General features: G+C 44.2%; 2 protein-coding genes across 2 annotated transcripts in view; both read left to right on the forward strand.

The window, feature by feature from the left end:
* The window catches only part of SEC14L2 (SEC14 like lipid binding 2), a 60,620-nt gene extending 58,872 nt beyond the window's left edge, over positions 1 to 1,748 (forward strand). The window contains exon 12 of the mRNA XM_040416706.1: positions 579 to 1,748. Coding sequence (XP_040272640.1) covers positions 579 to 721 — 143 coding nt within the window. The 3' untranslated portion in view covers positions 722 to 1,748. The remainder of the gene's footprint in view (positions 1 to 578) is intronic.
* A 10,374-nt stretch (positions 1,749 to 12,122) lies between these two features.
* MTFP1 (mitochondrial fission process 1) overlaps positions 12,123 to 22,874 on the forward strand; it is a 34,794-nt gene continuing 24,042 nt past the window's right edge. Inside the window, exon 1 of the mRNA XM_040416708.1 lies at positions 12,123 to 12,497. Within this exon, the coding sequence (XP_040272642.1) occupies positions 12,431 to 12,497 (67 nt within the window). The 5' untranslated portion in view covers positions 12,123 to 12,430. The remainder of the gene's footprint in view (positions 12,498 to 22,874) is intronic.

Genomic DNA, 22,874 nt, shown 5'->3' on the forward strand with positions numbered 1-22,874 from the left:
GGATGCCAATCTTGTGTGCATCCGTGTTCTTTCACGGACCCATTGACTTGAATGGGTCCGTGAACCGTTGGCCGTGAAAAAAATAGGACAGGTCATATTTTTTTCACGGCCAGGAAACACGGATCACGGATGCGGCTGCAAAACGGTGCATTTTCCGATTTTTCCACGGACCCATTGAAAGTCAATGGGTCCGCGAAAAAAAACGGAAAACGGCACAACGGCCACGGGTGCACACAACGGTCGTGTGCAGGAGGCCTTAATCAAATGGTACAATTACGCAACAGTGAAAAACGGCCGTCACATGGCTGTTTTCAAATCGGTTGCAGTCCATAGAGTGAATTCTCCCACAGCGCTCATACAGTTTTTCACTGTCACAAAGCAGGTCATTGCATAATGTATTTCTTATTGGAGAAATGTCATGAATATAATTGATGCACTTGGAAATGCCTTTTCTAACCAGCCTTTGAATATGCAGCACATAAATGTTCCACAAATTTTAGAAAACATCTGTTTTATCACACTGCTGATGCAGTTACCACAGCTAGCCTCTTATTGTCACTGCTCTTCTCCCTCCACAGATGTGCTTCGCTTTGATAATACGTACAGCTACATACATGCCAAGAAAGTCAGTTTCACTGTAGAAGTCCTGCTGCCGGACCGAGGCTCCGAAGAGAAGATCCAGAAACTAGAGGAAAAGTTGGAGACCAGTTGCAGCCTCTAAAATATACTGTGCATACGGAAAGTCTTCAGACCCTTTCACTTTTTTTTATTTTGTTATGTTGCGGCCTTGTTTTTCGCAATCATTCTGCACTCAATACCCCATAATGCTAATTTATTGAAAAGGAAAAACTAATAAGTATTCAGACCCTTTATTGAATTAGATGAAGCACCTTTGGCAGCAGCTACAATCTCCAATCTTCTTGGGTACGATGGTACATGGTTTGAACACCTGGATTTGGGGATTTTCTGCTCTGCAGATCCTCTCACGCTCTGTCAGATTGGATAGGGACCGTCTGTGGACAGCCATTTTTAGGTCTCTCCAGAGATGTTCGATTGGGTTCAAGTCAGGGCTCTGGTTGGGCCCCTCAAGGACTTTCACAGAGTTGTCCCTAAGCCTCTCCTGTGTTGTCTTGGCTATGTCCTTAGCGTCATTGTCTTGTTAGAAGCTTAATCTTCAGCCCAGTCTGAGGTCCAGAGCACTCTGGATCAGATTTTCCTAAAAAATATCTATGTACTTTGTTCCATTCAGCTTCTTCTCAGTTCTGACCAGTCGCCCTGTCCCAGCTGCTGAAAAACACCCCCACAGCATGATGCTGCTACCACTATGCTTCACTGTAGGGATGGTATTGGGCAGTGTCTGGTTTCCGCCAAAGATGACACTTAGAATTGGTTTTATCAGACCGCAGAATGTGCTCTTAGGAATTTTCAGTGCAGCAGAAAGTTTTGCAACCTTCTCCAGATTACATAATCCTGTCTTAGGGCTCTACAGGCAGTTCTTTCCCCCCTCAGGTCTTGGATATTGCTCTGATATGCATAGTCAGCTGTCAGACCTTATATTAGACAGGGCTGTGTCTTTCCAAATTTTGTCCAATCAACTGCATTTACCACAGCTGGACTGCAATCAAGGAGTAGAAACATCTCAAAGATAATCAAGAGAAATGGGAGGCCCCCAGAGCTAAATTTCATGTGTCATAGCAAAGAATCTGACTAAAATTTCTAACATTGTTTTCACTTTCTCATTAAGGGGGGCTGAGTGCATTATTTTATTTTATTTTAGCACGCTGTATTACCCCGATGTGCTGGAGATGTCACAAGGCAGTTGGTACACTCTCTCATATATGGTGGTCATGTGAGGGTATTTCTCCTTTCTGGTCGGAGATTAATGGACTTCTCCAGCAGATCATGCCTCCGGGTCCCAAGCTCTCTCCTTCTTTGGTCCTCCTTAATGTTCCCTCACTGGGCTATTCCCTCCACAAACGCTCTTTATTAGCTCATTTACTGGCTGCAGCCAAAGTATTAGTCCCTCTGAATTGGTTGTCCGTCAGAGCCCCCTCCATTGCTGATTGGATACTTAGGGCTAATGAGATCTGCAGGTTTGAGGAGTTATCAAGCTGGGAGACTCTCTCTCATGATAAATTCCTGGTGACATGGGGACCTTGGATGGACTGGTGTCGGTCGAGATCTGGATAAGTCTTCCTTGTTTTAGTGCCTCCTTAATGCGCCTTTTCCACACAGTTTTTTCTCCCATTTGTAAGAACCTTTGAATTTATTGCTATTGTTTAGGCCTCCTGCTTAGTCACCTATGCGCTTGTATTTTCCAATCGTATGTACTATGCTGTCTTTTCTGAAATACTGTCTAACAGCAAATATGTTCCTATGTATGAGGTCCTACAGATACATTTTCTCCATGTATACGATGTAATTTGTATGCTTCCTCGAATTTGGGCTGGTTGCCCTTTTGTTATTGTTACTTCTCAATATGCTGGCAAAAACAATAAAATAAAGATTTGAGATATTTTATTTTAGCACAAGGCCACAACATAACAATGTGAAAAAATTGAAAGGGTCTGAAGACTTTCCAAATGCACTGTAGTCCTTTCTGTAAAGCTTGTACAAGACCCTAACATACATCCATGAAAAGTATGTAACAGCACTGTGTGCAGGAACCGGCTATGGTTCTGAAACTGCAATAAGATATTTGGCCACCATTAAAAATCTATTGTGGATCTTTCATGTGCCTCATTTCATTCCATATACAGGTGAAACTCGAAAAATTTGAATATCGTGCAAAAGTCCTTTTATTTCAGTAATGCAAATTAAAAGGAATTGCATTAATGCAGCTTAAAATTAGAATTTTTAAAAAATATTCTAGACTCAGTGTCACACTTTAATCAGCTAATTAATCCATACCCCCTAAGCAAAGGGTACCTGAGATTGTGATTTTGGGGTTTCATAAGCTATAAGCCATAATCATCCAAATGATAACAAATAAAGGCTTGAAATATCTCGCTTTGCATGTAATGAGTCTATCTCATATGTAGTTTCACCGTTTAAGTTGCATTACTGAAATAAATGAACTTTGCACGATATTCTAATATTTCGAGTTTCACCTGTATATGAAACAGAGCAGCAGCCACAATTACCTATAGGTAGATAAGAAAATATCAGTGCTTGAAATGACTACTAAAGGCATAGAGATACTTGAAGCACAGTTCTTTTTTGCTTTTTTGTAGAGTCTATCCTTCATGATGATTAGGAATAGTATTCATACCTCAGAAAACAGGGATAAAGTTTAAGAATTATTTTAATGAGATTTTAAGAGATTGAGATATTTTACCGTTTCTTTAACCATTTCTGCACTGTGTTGGCTATATTGACCTTATTATTAGTCAATACTAGGTTCATGAATCAATAAAGAGACAATGTAATTACCATGACCAGCTTCCTTCAGTTATTTACTGACCATGTCTAACCCTTTTCTGTAACTAGTAATAATGCCATTTCTAGACTCCCCTGTGTGTGATCGTATAGGATAATGACCTCCATTTTTAAAATAAAATGAGCTCTGAATTTAACAAACTTTGCATAAATCAATAGTACAAGCGAATATAAAAGACTTTATAATATATCTTATTAGAGAACAATGCGTTTTTCTCCACTTATAAGACACTTCTTCTCCTCCCCCTGAACTGATTATTCACCCTTAGTTCACAGCTAAAATCCTTATTTGGAGATGAGATGAAATATCAGCTCACTGAGGGATCAGGTTACTACAAGAAAAGAGAAAACAAGCAGCACTATTATGTATACTTCACTGGTGGGTGCAAGAAAACTGCTACTTTCACACTAGCGTTTTTGCTGGATCCGGCAGGGTTCAGCAAAAATGCTTCCGTTACTGATAATACAACCATCTGCATCTGTTATGAACGGATCCGGTTGTATTATCTTTAACATACCCAAGACGGATCCGTCATGGACTCCATTGAAAGTCAAAGGGGGATTGATCTGTTTTCTAATGTGTCAGATTGTGTCAGAGAAAACGTATCCGTCCCCATTGACTTGTATTGTGGGTCATGACGGATCCGTCTTGCTCCGCATCTCAGGACGGAAAGCATCTCCGGTATGAGAACGGAACGGAATGCATTTTGGAGCATTCCATTCTGTTCAGTTACGTTTTGTCCCCATTGACAATGAATTGGGACAAAACGGAAGCATTTTTTTCCAGTATTGAGACCCTATGATGGATTACAATACCAGAAAACATTAACGCTAGTCTGAAAGTAGTCTTAGGCCTCATGCACACGACCGTATTTTTTTGCGGTCCGCAAAAACGGGTTCCGTTTTGCCGTGATCCGTGACCGTTTTTTCGTCTGTGGGTCTTCCTTGATTTTTGGAGGATCCACGGACATGAAAAAAAAGTCGTTTTGGTGTCCGCCTGGCCGTGCGGAGCCAAACGGATCCGTCCTGAATTACAATGCAAGTCAATGGGGACGGATCCGTTTGACGTTGACACAATATGGTGCAATTTCAAACGGATCCGTCCCCCATTGACTTTCAATGTAAAGTCAGGAGTTAATATACCATAGGATCGGAGTTTTTCTCCAATCCGATGGTATATTTTAACTTGAAGCGTCCCCATCACCATGGGAACGCCTCTATGTTAGAATATACCGTCGGATTTGAGTTACATCGTGAAACTCAAATCCGACAGTATATTCTAACACAGAGGCGTTCCCATGGTGATGGGGACGCTTCAGGTTATAATATATTTAAAGAACTGTGTACATGACTGCCCCCTGCTGCCTGGCAGGTGCTGCCAGGCAGCAGGGGGCAGCCCCCCCCCCCTGTAGTTAACACATTGGTGGCCAGTGCGGCCGCCCCCCCCCCCCTCCCTCCCCTGTAGTTAACTCATTGGTGGCCAGTGCGGCCGGCCCCCCTCCCTCCCCTGTAGTTAACTCGTTGGTGGCCAGTGGGCCCCTCCTCCCTCCCCTGTAGTTAACTCGTTGGTGGCCAGTGGGCCTTCTCCCCTCCCTCCCCCTCCTAATTAAAATCTCCCCCCTATCATTGGTGGCAGCGGAGTGTACCGATCGGAGTCCCAGTTTAATCGCTGGGGCTCCGATCGGTAACCATGGCAACCAGGACGCTACTGCAGTCCCGGTTGCCATGGTTACTTAGCAATTTGTAGAACCATTATACTTACCTGTGAGCTGCGATGTCTGCGTCCGGCCGGGAGCTCCTCCTACTGGTAAGTGACGTCCGGCCGGGAGCTCCTCCTACTGGTAAGTGACATGACCTGTCACTTACCAGTAGGAGGAGCTCCCGGCCGGACGCAGACATCGCAGCTCACAGGTAAGTATAATGGTTCTACAAATTGCTAAGTAACCATGGCAACCGGGACTGCAGTAGCGTCCTGGTTGCCATGGTTACCGATGGCAACCAGTAACATTTATTCTCTGCCCACTGGATCAGAAAAAGTTGACAATTAGAGGTAGAGTCTGCAGAAGGGAGAACTGGTGAAAAATGGAAATCTACAAGCCATATAATGGGCAGATAGATTCCTCATGTACAGTTGAAAAACCAGAAGTTTACATACACTATATGAAAGACACATATGCATTTTTTTTCTAAATATCTGACATGAAATCAGAATAAACCTTTCTTGTTTTTGGTCAATTAGGATTACCATAATTATTTTTTATTTGCCAAATGCCAGAATAATGAGAGAGAGAATGTTTTAAGGCATTTTTTATTACTTTCTGCAAAGTCAAGTTTACATACATTTCATTAATATTTGGTACCATTGCCCTTAACCTGTTTGACTTGGGTCAAACGTTTTGGATATCCTTCCACAAGCTTCTTACAATAGTTGGTCGGAATTTGGGCCCATTCCTCCTGACAAAACTGGTGTAACTGAGCTATGTTTGTTGGTCGCCTTGCTCGCACCTGCCTTTTCAGCTTTGCCCATAAATTTTCAATAGGATTGTGATCAGGGCTTTGTGATGGCCACTCCAAAACATTGACTTTGTTATCCTTAAGACACTTTGTAACCAGTTTGGCAGTATGCTTTGGGTCATTGTCCATTTGGAAGACCCATTTCCATCCAAACTTTAACTTCCTGGCTGATGTCTTGAGATGTTGCTTCAGTATTTCCACATAATCTTCTTTCCTCATGATGCCATCCATTTTGTGAAGTGCACCAGTCCCTCCTGCAGCAAAACAACCCCACACCATGATGCTGCCACCCCCGCGTTTCACAGTTGGGATGGTGTTCTTAGGCTTCCCAGCTTCTCCCTTTTTCCTCCAAAAGTAACGATGGTCATTATGGCCAAAAAGTTAAATTTGAGTTTCGTCAGACCACAGGACATGTCTCCAAAAATGTAGGTCTTTGTTCCTGTGTGCATTTGCAAACATTAATCTGGCTTTTTTTATGGAGTAATGGCTTTTTCCTGGCAGAGTGGCCTTTCAGCCCATGTTGATACAGTACTCGTTTCACTGTGGATATTGACACAATCTTACCAGCTTCCACCAGCATCTTCACAAGGTCTTTTGTTTTTGGGTTGATATGCACATATCGGACCAAAGCACGTTCATCTCTGGGACACAGAACCAGTCTCCTTCCTGAGCGGTATGATCGCTGGACATTCCCATCTTGTTTGTACTTGCGTATAATTGTTTGTACAGATGAATGAGACACCTTCAGGTATCTTGAAATTGCAACCAAGGTTGAGCCAGACTTGTGCAAGTCCACAATTCTCTTCCTGATATCTTGGCTGATTTCTTCAGATTTTCCCATTATGCTACACAAAGAAGCAGTGCGTTTCAGGTGTGCATTTAAATCCATCCACAGGTGTGTCTCTAATTAAGGCCGAATGCACACGGCCATGTTCAGCGGCCGAGAGCGGTCCGTGGTATGCCGGGCTGGATTCCTGTTCAGAGCAGGAGCGCACGGCGTCATTGGTTGCTATGACGCCGTGCGCTTCATGCCGCCGCTGCTGTACAATAATACACTCGTATAGATCATACCAGTGTATTACTGTACAGCAGCGGCGGCATGAAGCGAACGGCGTCATAGCAACCAATGACGCCGTGCGCTCCTGCTCTGAACAGGAATCCAGCCCGGCATACCACGGACCGCTCTCGGCCACGAAACACGGCCGTGTGCATTCGGCCTAAGGCCTCATGCACACGACCGTTTTTTTTGCGGTCCGCAAAAACGGGTTCCGTTTTTCCGTGAACGTTTTTTCGTCCGTGGGTCTTCCTTGATTTTTGGAGGATCCACAGACCCGAAAAAAAAGTAGTTTTGGTGTCCGCCTGGCCATGCGGAGCCAAACGGATCCGTCCTGAATTACAATGCAAGTCAATGGGGACGGATCCGTTTGACGTTGACACAATATGGTGCAATTTCAAACGGATCCGTCCCCCATTGACTTTCAATGTAAAGTCAGGAGTGAATATACCATAGGATCGGAGTTTTCTCCAATCCGATGGTATATTTTAACTTGAAGCGTCCCCATCACCATGGGAACGCCTCTATGTTAGAATATACCATCGGATTTGAGTTAGATCGTGAAACTCAGATCCGACAGTATATTCTAACACAGGCGTTCCCATGGTGATGGGGACGCTTCAAGTTAGAATATACTGAGAACTGTGTACATGACTGCCCCCTGCTGCCTGGCAGCACCCGATCTCTTATAGGGGGCTGTGATCTGCACAATTAACCCCTCAGGTGCTGCACCTGAAGGGGTTAATTGTGCATATCATAGCTCCCTATAAGAGATCAGGGGCTGCCAGGCAGCAGGGGGCAGACCCCCCTCCCTCCCCAGTTTTAATTTCATTGGTGGCCAGTGCATCTCCGGATTTGCGGACCCATTGAAGTGAATGTGGAACGGCACCCGTGTATTGCGGATCCGCAATTGCGGTCCGCAATACGGCAACGGGGCGCACACGCCCGTGTGAAAGAGGCCTAAAAGAGATCTATTAGGGTGAATAGGACCTTACACTCTCCCTATGGCCCTGTGCTTTGTGCACACAGCAGCAGGAGCTTACCATGGCAGCCAGGGCTTCAGTAGCATCCTGGCTGCCATGGTAACCGTTCAGAGCCCCAGGATTACACTGCTGGGGTTCTGATCGGAACTGTCACTACACCACCAATCCGCCGAACTGCAGCAATTAACCCCTCAGGTGTGGCACTTGAGGAGTTAATTGCCGCGGTTTGGCGGCTCACATGCCCTGGTATTGAGGCTGGGTATGTGATACTGCCGCCGGGCACCCGCTGCCTATACTTGAATTAATGTGTTTTACATTCATTGGTGGCGCAGTAGCCACAGTCCCTCCCCTCCTCCTCCCTGCTATCTCCCCATTGGTGAAAGCGGCAGCAGCGTCACAGTGGTGAGAGAGGGAAGGTCTCCCTCCTTCTCCACTGTGCTAGTGAAGAGAACATGTAGCACGCGGAGAGCTGTGTGTGTCATGTTCTCTAACTGATACTAGGCCACGCAGCCTAGTATTATTATTAATTATTAAAGCGCCATTCATTCCATAGCGCTGTACATATCAAAAGGGGTTTACATACATAATGCAGACAATTGCACTAATCATAAACAAGACGAGTTACAAACTGGTACAGAAGGAGAGAGGGCCCTGCCCGTGAGGGCTTACAATCTACATGGTATGGGAGAAGGACACAGTAGGTGCGGGTGAAGTTGGTCATGGCGGTATAGAGGCAGCAGGGTCACTGGTTGTAGGCTTGTCTGAAGAGGTGGGTTTTCAGGTTTCTTTTGAAGGATTCCACTGTAGGTGAGAGTCTGATATGTTGGGGTAGCAAGTTCCAGTGTGGGGGATGCACGGGAGAAATCTTGGAGGCGATTGTGGGAAGAGATAAGAGGAGAGAAGGAGGTCTTGTGAGGATCGGAGATTACACGTGGGGATGTATCGGGAAAGTAGCTCAGAGATGTAGGGAGGGGACAGGTTGTGGACGGCCTTGTATGTATTTGTTAGTATTTTGAACTTAATTCGCTGGGAAATGGGGAGCCAGTGAAGGGATTGGCAGAGGAGTAACAGGGTGAGAGGTGAATTAGTCAGGCAGCAGAGTTGAGGATAGATTGGAGGGGTGCGAGAGTGCTAGATGGAAGGCCACAGAGGAGGATGTTGCAGTAGTCTAGGCGGGAGATGATGAGGGCATGTACAAGCATTTTCACAGACTCAAAGTTGAGGAAACTGCGGATGCGGGAGATGTTTTTGAGTTTGAGGCGGCAGGTGGTGGAAAGGGCTTGGATGTGCAGTCTGAAGGAGAGGGCAGAATCCAAGGTTGCTCTAAGGCAGCGGACTTGGTTGACCGGGAAGAGTGCGCAGCCATTGATCGTGATAGATAGGTCTGTTGGGGGGGGGGTTGAGCAAGATGGGGGGAAAGATGATGAATTCAGTTTTATCCATGTTAAGTTTTAAAAAGCGAGAGGAGAAGAATGTATCAATCCGGGTCTAAAATCTATAGACTGGGTGTCGATACTTCGATAACCGGTGCAACCCTACAAGTATCTAACATGCACCGAATGTGTCATACGTGAGCCACTGTGATAAATTTGGCTTATCTTTAGACTCCCTAAGGCCCCTTGCAGACGAGCGTTTGTCACGCTGCGAGTCCACAGCACAGCTCCCGGCCTGGACTAACAGCACTGATGGGGTCACATAGCATTATATTGATTTATGATGCTATGTAACCCTTACAGTTCCGGAATGTATTGGATGACACTGGCAGCATTATGTCACTGTTATCCAATACATTCCAGACCTGTAAGGGTTACATAGCATCATAAATCAATATAATGCTATGTGACCCTGTCAGTGCTGTTAGGCCAGGCCGGGAGCTGAGCTGCGGACTCGCAGCGTGACAAACGCCCGTCTGCAAGGGGCCTAAAGGTCACTTGAGATGATGCATAGGCAATGACTGGGAATGAACCATTTGTTCCTGATAATTGCCTGATTGTCAGCAGAGGGGATACCTCCATTTACATGTATGGGTACAAACAATGACTGCTGCTATTGTTCATTCCCATTCAGATTGATTGTTTGCTGGCAGCACAAGGCGATCTGATGCTGGCAAACAATGATTTCATGTATCAGATAAAAGATGTCATCGCCGAAAAGGGAAACGGAAATGAGAGACAGTGCGATAGTCAGTTTTGCTCGGATGGACAGTAACTGATTTGCTTTAACATGGGCCGATAATCGGGGATGAGCATTTGTAGAAACACTTGTTCCCGATAACTGGCCTGTGTAGGTGTCGGCGATCAACTGATGAACAAGCGAACGTCTTTCAGCCGGCACCTAGAATCATCCTTTATGTGCAGTACTTCCACCTGTGTAGTGATCTGCTGCCCAGAAACAATGAATGTAAATGCAGCTCTCATCTCCCTGACACAAAGGCAATTATTGTTCGTAGTTGATATTTGCCTGATAAATCGGTCAGTGTAAGAGCATCTTGACTAGTCTGCAGATGGGAAGTGTATCTTAGGCCTTCTGCACACAACCATATCTGTATTTGCAGTCCGCAAATCACGGATCCACAAAACACGGGTTACCAGCCGCATGCGTTCTGCATTTTGCAGATCAGTACGTCCTTCCCTCTTTTTAAATGGACAAGAATAGGACACACACAAAAAAAAAAAAAAAAATCCATTGAAATGAATGGGTCTTGTACCCGAGGACCCAATCTACGGCCGTGTGGATGAGACCTTAGGGTGCCTTTGCACATGGCAGATTTTGCTACAGAACATCTAGGGCTTGGAAAAATCCATGTGCTTACCGCCAAAACCACGCTAATCAAATGATACGTGAAGGCACATGTAGATCAGTTTTACGCACAGATTTTCAAGTGGAAAATCCGCAAACTAAGACTCCCGTTGCCGTATTGCGGACCGCATTTGTGGATCCGCAATACACGGGCACGGTTCCGTGTGCATTCCGCATCACAGATGAGGACCCATTCACTTCAATGGGACTTCAAAAGATGCGGACAGCATTCCGTGTGCTGTCCGCATCCGTTGCTCTGTAAAAATTATAGATCATGTCCTATTCTTGTCCATTTTGCGGACAATAGGCATTTCTAGAATGGGCCACTTGTTCCGGTCCGCAAATTGCAGAACGCACATGGGCGGCTTCTGTGTTTCGATGATCAGCAATTTGCGCTAAGGGGAATAAAACGTTTTTTTTTTTTTTAAATGCACAGAGGCCCTAGTTATATGGGGGAATCACTTTTATTTTAACCCCTTCCCGACCTCCGCTATACATGTGCAGTCTATTGGAGCAGCGATCAAACAATTCCATAGTCAAGTCCCCTAGGGTGACTTAAAATAGGTTAAAAGAAATGAAAACAGGTTTTTAAAGCTATATATATATATATATATATATATATATATATATATATATATATATATAAAAATATATATAAAAATTTTAATCAGCCCCTTTGCCCATATTAATAACAAAAATAAACAATAAAACGTAAAGATCATTGCTGCCCACAAATTACCTGTATTATTAAAATATAAATGTATTTATTCCGAATGGTGAACTCCATAATTTAAAAAAATTAAATAAAAATGCGGATTCGCCTTTTTTTGTTTCTTCATGTCCTAAAAAAAATTGATCAAAAAGGCATATTCCAAAATGGTATCAATAAAAACTACCAATTGTCCAGGAAAACCCCTGCCTACTTGGCCACACCCTCTGCCAGTTAGGCTCCACCTACAACATGGGGTTCTTCCGCACAAGAATGGAGCGCGGGTCGGATTCCTCATGGGGGGAGGCAGGAGACCTGACAGCCCTGTATGGAGCTAGAACAGTCGCAGGAATTTCTGAAGCAAATCTGCCAGGTGTGAACACTCGCTTATAGGGACACTACCTGTTATCCTGCTGCAGGGATGCATTACATAGCCATGTCCTCAGCCCAGGACAGTTGTCACATCACATCAGCTGCCTCCGTCTTCTGCCGAGTTCGGCTTTCAAACGCCGAGCCCTTAGGTATGGATTGTCACATGACCATGTTAATGACTTGTCATTGGCTAAACCCGGACAGCACTATGGGACTGTGTGACAAGTACATACCTTTACTTGCGGCGTAGAGAGTGGCCGGGGCAGTGGTGGCTCACGTTTGCAGCCACTACTGTGGCACTGGGTTTAGGCGCGGCTCCTTAGAGCTATAGTGGTGGAGTTGCGGCTTTTCCCTGGCTTGTTGTTCCCACACAATGCAGTGCATTACTACTTACCCTGCCCGGAGTCATATCGCAGTCCATCCAGCATATTGGAAGGATGGAGCTGCCCTGTGGGGTCTAGAGCTCCTCCTTATAACTGTGACCGATAGGTGGCTCTTGTGTGACGGTCCCTGGCTGCAGTGTCCTTCTGCTGACAGGAGCAGGGGGAGTCACTGACCGTCATGGCACAGCACCCGCTGCACAGTGCGGAGCCAGACCTCTACCGGGACACGTGGGTCCGGTACCTGGGTAAGTCTTGTCCTGTCTTCAAGGTGAAGAAGTTCCACATCTGCTCCACCTTTATATCTAGCTCAGTCTGCTGCTACACTGCATGTGTCGCTGAAAAGTCGCGCAACATTTTATGTAATGATAGTCGATGGCAGGGGTAGGCAAACTCCGGCACTCCAGCAGTTGTGAAACTACAACTCCCAGCATGCATACTTGTTCTGCTCTTCTTAGAACTCTCATAGCAATGAATGGAGCATGCTGGGAGTTGTAGTTTCACAACAGCTGGAGTGCCGAAGGTTGCTGCCCTGGTCTATGGTGTTGCACTTCGACATGCTACCACTGCGATTGCGACCGTCGCAAAATCCATCCAGGTTGGATTTTTGTGTGACATTCGCAGCATGGTCGCCGTGTAGCGGTACCCATTTTGTCTCCAGACCCTTAAAGGGGTGTTCCCATCTTGGACATTGACGACACATCGCTAGGACATACCCCTAATATCTCATAGGTGTGAGTCCCACCTTTGGGACCCGCACCTATACTTAGGGTACTTTCACACTAGCGGCAGGACGGATCCGACAGGCTGTTCACCATGTCGGATCCGTCCTGCCACTATTTCGCCGTACTGCCGCTCCATCCCGATTGACTATAATGGGGGCGGAGCTCCAGCGCAGTACTGCATGTCCGACTTTTTAGTCCAGCGGCCTCTCACCGCGCACTGCTGTGCTGCGCCGGAGCTCCGCCCCCGTCCCCAGTATACACAATGGGGACGGAGCGGCGGCACGGCAAAATAGCGGCAGGACGTATCAGACAGGATGAAACAGCTTGTCGGATCCGTCCTGCCGCTAGTGTGAAAGTACCCTTAGAATGGAGCCTACAAAGTGCAGGGGAGTGCACCGCGCTTATGTGGCCGCCCTCCGTTCATTTCTATGGGAGCGCTGTTCTTGGAAGTCCCATTAAAATGTATGGCAAGCGCGGCCACCGCTCCATTCACTTCTATGAGGCTTACGGAAATAGCAGAGCCAGCGCTCAGCTATTTTTGGCGCCCTCATAGGAATGAATGGAGGGCGGCCGCGCATGAAGGGTGCACCACTAAGTATAGAACCTCTGGAACCCCACCTATCAGACATTGGGGGCATTTCCTAGCGATGTGTCCCCAGTGTCCAACCCCTTTAAAGAGGACCTTTCACCAGAGGAAAGCCTCTAAACTGACTATACAGAGGTGTAGAGCGGCGCCCAGGGATCCCCCTGCACTTACTGTTATCCCCAGGCCATTGGCCAGCGCTACAGCATAGGAGAAGAAGACGCCGGCAGGATCAAGTGGGTGGAGCCTAACTACTTACATACCGGAGGCTATACCGGGCGAACGGAGCGGCGCCCGGGGATAACAGTAAGTGCAGGGGGATCCCTGGGCGCCGCTCTACACCTCTGTATAGTTAGTTTAGAGGCTTTCCTCTGGTGAAAGGTCCTCTTTAAGCTAGGGCTACACACTGACAAAAAATGGTACAGCAACACCGCAACAAAAGTCAGGTAAAATTTTTTGTATTGATAGTCAGTGGTGCCGCAGTGCAACATACCGCGATGTGACAGCACCAAAAAAATCCGGCTTGGATGGATTTTTTGCATCTGACTTTTCAGCAATAAGAAGTCGCTGTGTAGCCGTAGCCTTACTACAATGGCCGCCTGCTGACTATAGATGTAGTAGGCGTTGCAGTCAGAGCCGAGCCTCTAGGTGTAATGACAACGCCCCCGTTGCTCCTAGAGGCTCATTTGCATATATTAGACTAAATTAAAGAGAAGGAGCGGCATATGGATTTTCTAACATGGAATTTTCTGTCAGAGTTTTCAAGAGCAATAACTTTTAAAAAAAATTGTTGAATTATCTGCATGAGGGCTGTAGTTTTTATTGTCACCATTTTGGCGTACATTTGGCTTTCTGGTTGCTTTTTATCTCATTTTTGGGAGGCGAAGTCAGAAAAAAAGCTTTTTGGTGTCATTTTTCTATTTTCTTTCCCCCCCCCGGTTCACTTGATGGGGTAGATCATGTGGTATTTTTATAGATCCGGTCATTATGGATGAAACAATACAAAATATGTCTAGTTTTTCTTTTATTTTTACGTTTTACACAATAAAAACATTTTTCATAGAGACAGATTTTTTTTTATTTTTCTGGCTATGGTCTTGTGTGGGGGCTCATTTTTTGCAAGATGAGGTGATGTTTTTATTGCTACCATTTTGGGGTACATACGACTTTTTGATCGATCTTATATTTTTTGGGAGGTGAGCTTACTAAAAAAAAAATCTGTTTTGGCGCAATTTATTTATTTTACGGCGTTCAAAAAAATTTTGACTTACTTTTTTGTTCTATTTTTTAAATAACGGATTTGGGCGGAATTATTATTTTTTTTTATGTGAAACTTTTTTTTTTTTTTTTTCAATACACTTTTTTTTTTTATTGTTTACATTTTTTTTATTTTACACTTTGTGTTCCCCATAAGGTCATACAAGACCTCTGGGGGACATTTAACTTCATTTTTTTTTTTTTTTACTACATTTTTTTTTTAACGCACATTGCCGCTTTCCGTGTTTTGTGGATCCGCAAAACACGTTGCGGACGTGTGAATGATGCCTAAGAATGTAGGTCAAGTCTGGATCCCAATGAGGACATTTTCTGCAGTTTGTAGATACGACTTTTTTAATATCACATCCACTTTGCTGCTATTCTATAAGGGCTCATGCACACGACTATGTATTTTGCGGTCCGCAAAAAATACAGATGACATCCGTGTGCATTCTGTATTTTGCGGAACAGAACAGCTGGCCCCTAATAGAACAGTACTATCCTTGTCCGTGATGCGGACAATAATAGGACATGTTCTATCCTTATGCGGAACGGAAATATGGAAACGGAATGCACACGGTGTAACTTCCGTTTTTTTGCGGACCCGTTGAAATGAATGGTTCCACATACGGTCCGCAAAAAAACCCGGAACGGACACTGAAAGAAAATACATTCATGTGCATAAGCCTTAATACTAAGAATCTTCCATGTGCAGTTCTGCTGCAGAAAATCCATAGCATATCTGTCCCATGTGACCAGGGGCATACATATTGACGACCGATCCTAAGGCTACATTCACGTATGCGCTGTGAACTTCAGCAGCCTGTTCTGGCAAATGAACACACTGCCGGAGTTCACAGTGTCCAACCTGGATACTGCAGCAAACGGCCAGATCACGCGCTTGGTATTGAAGCCCTGTCCCATTCAACTAAGCTGCAGTAACACCATGTAACAGATTAATGTGATGTCACATAGAAAATGCCATTGAACCGTCAAAGGATAGATTATCGGTATTTAAAGGGAACCTGTCACCGGGATTTTGTGTATAGAGCTGAGGACATGGGCTGCTAGATGGCCGCTAGCACATCCGCAATACCCAGTCCCCATAGCTCTGTGTGCTTTTATTGTGTCAAAAAACCGATTTGATACATATGCAAATTAACCTGAGATGAGTCCTGTCCCTGACTCATCTCACGTACAGGTCTCCTCTCAGGTTAATTTGCATATGTATCAAATCGTAGTTTTACACAATAAAAGCACACAGAGCTATGGGGACTAGGTATTGTAGAAGTGCTAGCGGCCATCTAGCAACCCATGTCCTCAGCTCTATACACAAAATCCCGGTGACAGGTTCCCTTTAAAGGCATGCTATAATCACATTATATTTTATCACATATAAACAACCTATTGTATATGTGAATATTATATGTAATAAAAAAAGGGTGGATAGTTTTCTGGGTATAATTTTTTTGAAGTCCCTCCATGTATTCTACTTAATGTCCTGGCTTCTAACTTCCTCCTTTCTCAGTCAGACCTTTCATAGTGACTAGAGAGGGAAGGGGATGAGTTACTCAATTGGAGCATCACACATTACACTGATAAGCACAATGCTCTTCTGTGGGCAACTGTACCTAGGCCTATCAGGAGAACAATACTGTCATACCAGTTCTACACCTACTGTTATAATAAGGATTACCTTGCAGATAAAAGCTTCCCCTCCACAGCAGCAGAATACGGCAACGGAGGGTCAACGGTCGTGTGAACGAGCCCTAATTGACATGCCGCAGATTTAAAATCCACACTGCAGTTCAATTTACTCTGTATTTTTGTATGAAGACCACTGTGCTGAATCAATGTGGCAGCTTGTTCATTCTAAGGATGGATGGGTTGGATCCCTGCCGAGTATAAATGATGGTGTACCCTAGCCATGAGATGCAGTACCCCTCTGATAATTTTGGTTGACATCTTCTTTTCTATATGTGTTGATGTATTTCCTCATAGCATCTACACCTTCACGTGCACACAGACGGGAATGTGGTGCCACCCTTTGGTAAACACACCCGAGTTCAATGACCTGATCTCACCATCTGTAACCTATTCATACTGTATGTCTGTAATAAAGCCGTATACCCTTCACACACAAGGAGCAGGTTTTATCAGTCTTGACAAGACTATTTATGGCCGGCAGAAGCACACGATCATCTTACAGGAGAGTGCGGCTAAGTAAAGGTTGTTCTGTACCTGGAACAATGCTATTATGAGCAGTCGCCAGCTGCTTTAACCCTTCCATTGTCTCATCCCTTATGTCTGCTTTTCACTGTGATCAGTAGGGCAGAAGCTGTGGTTCTGATGACTGTAAACCCGACAGATTTTATGCCCTAACAGGCCACAGGGGAATTGTCCCATTTTCATAAAGAGCGGCTGAACATCAAATCTGGTACATTCCCAATCACTCCTCTAAATCTCAGAGGAAACACTGTGACAGTACTGCAGACAGTGGAAAAGTAGTATTTTATTTTAAAGCAAATGTAGGAAAGGAGCTTTAAGCCTCATGCACACGGCCATTGCCGTATTGCGGCCCGCATACAGCGGGTCCGCAATACACGGGCACTGGCCGTGTGCACCCTGCATCACGGATGCAGACCCATTCATTTGAATGAGTCCGCAATCTGGGAGATGCATTGCGGAACAGAAGCACTCCATAGTGCCTCTGTGGTGTTTGTCCGTGCCTCCGCACCGCAAAAAAATATAATTTTTTTTTTACGGTGCAGACTGATCAGGAACCCATTCAAGTTGAATGGGTCTCAATCCGTCCCGGCCGCAGCACGGATGTTGCCCGTGCATTGGGGACCGCAAATTGCAGTCCCCAATGCGCGAAACGGCCATGTGCATGAGGCCTTATCCTGTCAAATAAAATTTTCAATATCTTATCCTTTTTTTACATAATACTTGAAGGTATAGACTTCTCAGATCCCAACCTATCAGGAGAATAGGTGCCTCCTATCCCAATTTTAAAGGTATGCCATAAATGTGTTTTACTGGAATACTTTAGGCCGGATTCACACATTTTGTATGTGTTATGATGTGAAAAGGTACAATATAACTAAATAGGGTTTTATTAAACTATATTCACTTCAAACTAAACATGCAGCAGATTTTCAGATGGCCAGCATGTTCTGTCTGTTGTAGAATTGCCATGGATTTCTTAAATTGCAATACAATAGCTGAAGTCCGTAACACGTGCAGAGCTAATTCCTAGGCTGGTTCGACAGTGTGACATTTACTGCATGTGTGACTCCAGCCCTCAAGCTGCATTACTGAGAGGACATGTCCCCTTGTAATTCCAGTCTGCAGTGCTGTCACTTTGGGGGAAAGTTCATCAAATAGATCAGTGTCCCTGTGTATACACACACTGCCTATACTAACCATGCCACCTGATAAATATCCCAACTAGGAATTTTGTCATCAGTCTTTCTAAACCGCATAATTTGAAATGGTCGTATCTCAGTGTTGTTCTTTCCGTCAAGACGACATAGTCCCAACTGGCCATATTGTCAGTCAATTGAGGCCATTGGTATCAGCCTTAGGGCTCATGCACGCGAACGTATTTTAACACGCACTCATGTTTCGCACTCAAGTCTAGCCCTGTACCTCTAGTGGTGTAACAGTCTGGTGCTCCAAGGTCTCTGGGCTGCCCCTCAGTGCTCTAGTAAGCATATTTGTATATAAATAAAAATTGCATGATTTTCCTAACATATGACGTAAAGTCATGATTTTTTTTTTTTAACCACTACAGGACCGCCGTAAGCAGGATTGCGTCTTTGCGGCGGCCCTGTTATTCCGAGTGGACGCACCGGCGCGTCATCTCACGAGACACGAGATTTCCTGTGAACGCGCGCACACAGGCGCTGCAGGTAATCGAGTGGATCTGCAGAGGCGATCATGTTTTGATAACAGCGTCTAATATACCTGCTACCTGGTCCTCTGGTGGTCCCTTTTGCTTGGATCGACTACCAGAGGACACAGGCAGCTCTGTAAAGTAGCACCAAACACCACTACACTACCACCCCCCCGTCACTTATTAACCCCTGATCACCCCCATATAGACTCCCTGATCACCCCCCTGTAAGTCTCCATTCAGACGTCCGTATGTGTTTTGCGGATCCGCAAAACACGGACATCGGCAATGTGCTTTCCGCATTTTGTGGATCCTCACATTGCCAGAACTTTATAGAAAATGCCTTTTCTTGTCCGCAATTGCGGACAAGAATAGGACATGTTCTAAAGGCTCTACAAAAAACGCAGTGTTCGCCCGATCAGGCCTGATCTTGTGCGCACACTTGCGTTCAGTCCGCCCCACCGCAGTGACAGAATATATTTTTTTCTGATCACTGCAAAAACACCGTAAAATCGCTGCGGCGCTATAAAAAGATCACTTTTGAGGGGCATGGCGAGTTCATAGAAGATTTTTTTTTTTGTCACAAGTTAGCGAAAATTATTTTTTTTTTGTTTTTTCTTTCAAAGTCTCATATTCCACTAACTTGTGACAAAAAATAAAATCTCACATTGAATCCAAATGCGTAAAATCTTTTAGACATTTATATTCCAGACTTCTTCTCACGCTTTAGGGCCCCTAAAATGCCAGGGCAGTATAAATACTCCACAAGTGACCCCATTTCGGAAAGAAGACACCCCAAGGTATTCGCTGAGGGGCATATTGAGTCCATGAAAGATTGAACTTTTTGTCACAAGTTAGCGGAAAGGGAGACTGTGAGAAAAAACTAAAAAAAAACAATTTCCTCTAACTTGTGCCAACAAAAAAAAACTTCTATGAACTTGCCATGCCCCTCACGGAATACCTTGGGGTGTCTTCTTTCCAAAATGGGGTAACATGTGGGGTATTTATACTGCCCTGGAATTTTAGGGGCCCTAAAGCGTGAGAAGAAGTCTGGAATCCAAATGTCTAAAAATGCCCTCCTAAAAGGAATTTGGGCCCCTTTGCGCACCTAGGCTGCAAAAAAGTGCCACACATGTGGTATCGCCGTACTCAGGAGAAGTTGGGCAATGTGTTTTGCGGTGTCATTTTACATATACCCATGCTTGGGTGAGATAAATATATCGGTCAAATGCCAACTTTGTATAAAAAAATGGGAAAAGTTGTCTTTTAGAGAGATATTTCTCTCACCCAGCATAGGTATATGTAGAAAGACACCCCAAAACACATTGCCCAACTTCTCCTGAGTATGGCGATACCACATGTGTGACACTTTTTTGCAGCCTAGGTGGGCAAAGGGGCCCACATTCCAAAGAGCACCTTTAGGATTTCACAGGGCATTTTTTACACATTTTGATTTCAAACTACTTCTCACGCATTAGGGCCCCTAAAATGCCAGGGCAGTATAACTACCCCACAAGTGACCCCATTTTGGAAAGAAGACATCCCAAGGTATTCCATGAGGAGCAGGGAGAGTTCCTAGAATTTTTCATTTTTTGTCACAAGTTAGCGGAAAATGATGATTTTATATTTTATTTTTTTTTCTTACAAAGTCTCATATTCCACTAACTTGTGACAAAAAATAAAAACTTCCATAAACTCACTATGCCTATCACGAAATACCTTGGGGTGTCTTCTTTCCAAAATAGGGTCACTTGTGGGGTAGTTATACTACCCTGGCATTTTAGGGGCCCTAATGCGTGAGAAGTAGTTTGAAATCAAAATGTGTAAAAAATGCCCTGTAAAATCCTAAAGGTGCTCTTTGGAATGTGGGCCCCTTTGCCCACCTAGGCTGCAAAAAAGTGTCACACATGTGGTATCGCCGTACTCAGCAGAAGTTGGGCAATGTGTTTTGGGGTGTCTTTCTACATATACCCATGCTGGGTGAGAGAAATATCTCTCTAAAAGACAACTTTTCCCATTTTTTTTATACAAAGTTGTCATTTGACAGAGATATTTAGCTCACCCAGCATGGGCATGTGTAAAAAAGACACCCAAAAACACATTGCCCGACTTCTCCTGAGTACGGCGATACCACATGTGACACTTTTTTGCAGCCTAGGTGGGCAAAGAGGCCCACATTCCAAAGAGCACCTTTCGGATTTCACAGGGCATTTTTTACATATTTTGATTTCAAACTACTTCTCACGCATTAGGGCCCCTAAAATGCCAGGGCAGTATAACTTCCCCACAAGTGACACCATTTTTGAAAGAAGACACCCCAAGGTATTTCGTGATGGGCATAGTGAGTTCATGGAAGTTTTTATTTTTTGTCACAAGTTAGTGGAATATGAGACTTTGTAAGAAAAAAAAAAAAATCATCATTTTCCGCTAACTTGTGACAAAAAATAAAAAGTTCTATGAACTCACTATGCCCATCAGCGAATACCTTAGGGTGTCTACTTTGCGAAATGGAGTCATTTGTGGGGTTTTTCTACTGTCTGGGCATTGTAGAACCTCAGGAAACATGATAGGTGCTCAGAAAGTCAGAGCTGCTTCAAAAAGCGGAAATTCACATTTTTGTACCATAGTTTGTAAACGCTATAACTTTTACCCAAACCATTTTTTTTTTACCCAAACATTTTTTTTTTATCAAAGACATGTAGAACAATAAATTTAGAGAAAAATTTATATAGAAATGTCATTTTTTTTTGCACAAATTTCGGTAAATTTCGATTAATAACAAGAAAAGTAAAAATGTCAACAGCAATGAAATACCACCAAATGAAAGCTCTATTAGTGAGAAGAAAAGGAGGTAAAATTCATTTGGGTGGTAAGTTGCATGACCGAGCAATAAACCGTGAAAGTAGTGTAGTGCAGAATTGTAAAAAGTGGTCTGGTCATTAAAGGGAACCTGTCACCTCTACTATGCTACCCTCACTGAGCATTTCTAAATGTTCATTGTGTTACCCTAAACATATAAATTACACTTTTAATTTCATTTGCAGACGAATTCAATAAGTATTATGCATTTCTGTACTTCCCGCCTTTTATGCAAATTAACATAAGAGAAATATCTTACTTGTGTGACCAGAGAAGAGTCATATTTTCAAGCTCTGACTCATCTCATTTTAATTTGCATATGTATCAAATCGTTTTTTTAACACAATAAAAACACACAGAGCTATGGGGACTGGGTATTGCCGATGTGCTAGTGGCCATCTAGCAACCCATGTTCTCAGCTCTATACCCAAAATCCAGGTGACAGGTTCCCTTTAAGGGTGTTTAAGCTAGGGGGGCTGAGGTGGTTAAAGACACGGAGGCGAGTATTGCTTTCTCTTCCTTTAATGACCAACCAATAGCAGCAAAGAAAACAAGTAACCATGGTAACAGGACCCTCCCACATAAGACCCCTATAATAGTCCTGCTTTGCATAGATTCCTCCTCTTTCTTTGGCGGTGACACTCTTCTGAAAACACTGAAGGTCTATCCACTAAACTCCAACAAAGAACTGAACTCGAACAGCACATGAACTCCCCAACTGAAGAACGGCACTAGAGAATAACTGAAATCGACTGTAGGTGTCAGGCGTAGCTTGCCGGAAATATTCATCCTAAAGAAAACAAAAAAGAAGAAAAAAAACAGTAATCGGGACTGCTCAGAACTATGGATCAAGCACCAAACCTTGAAAAATGCATAAACAAGCTTCCGAAAATTGCAATATACAAATGAAGGCAACAATAGACCCCACACAAAACTAGGGAGGGAAGCAAAAAATTGGGAGGGGCAATACTCGCCTCCGTGTCTTTAATAAAATCATGACTTTACGTCATATGTTAGGAAAATCATGCAATTTTATTACATGACACGGAGGCTCCTATTGCGAGTTTAAAGCTGACTTACCATCGAGGAAAAATTATGAACAGGAGGACGAAAATAAAATTCACGAAACGTAGACACCAGAGACCAATCTGCTAGCTTCATGATGTCCTCCAACCTGGCCCCTGCAACTGCCATGGATGTCGCCGAAGCACCTCTCGTAGAATGTGCAGTAAACACCGAAGTGTCTACTCCTGCCAAGGACATAATCCACTTAACTCATCGAGCCAGAGTGATGCTAGTGACA

Source organism: Bufo bufo, chromosome 2 (assembly GCF_905171765.1).
Source record: "Bufo bufo chromosome 2, aBufBuf1.1, whole genome shotgun sequence".
NCBI classification, from domain to species: Eukaryota; Metazoa; Chordata; class Amphibia; order Anura; family Bufonidae; genus Bufo; species Bufo bufo.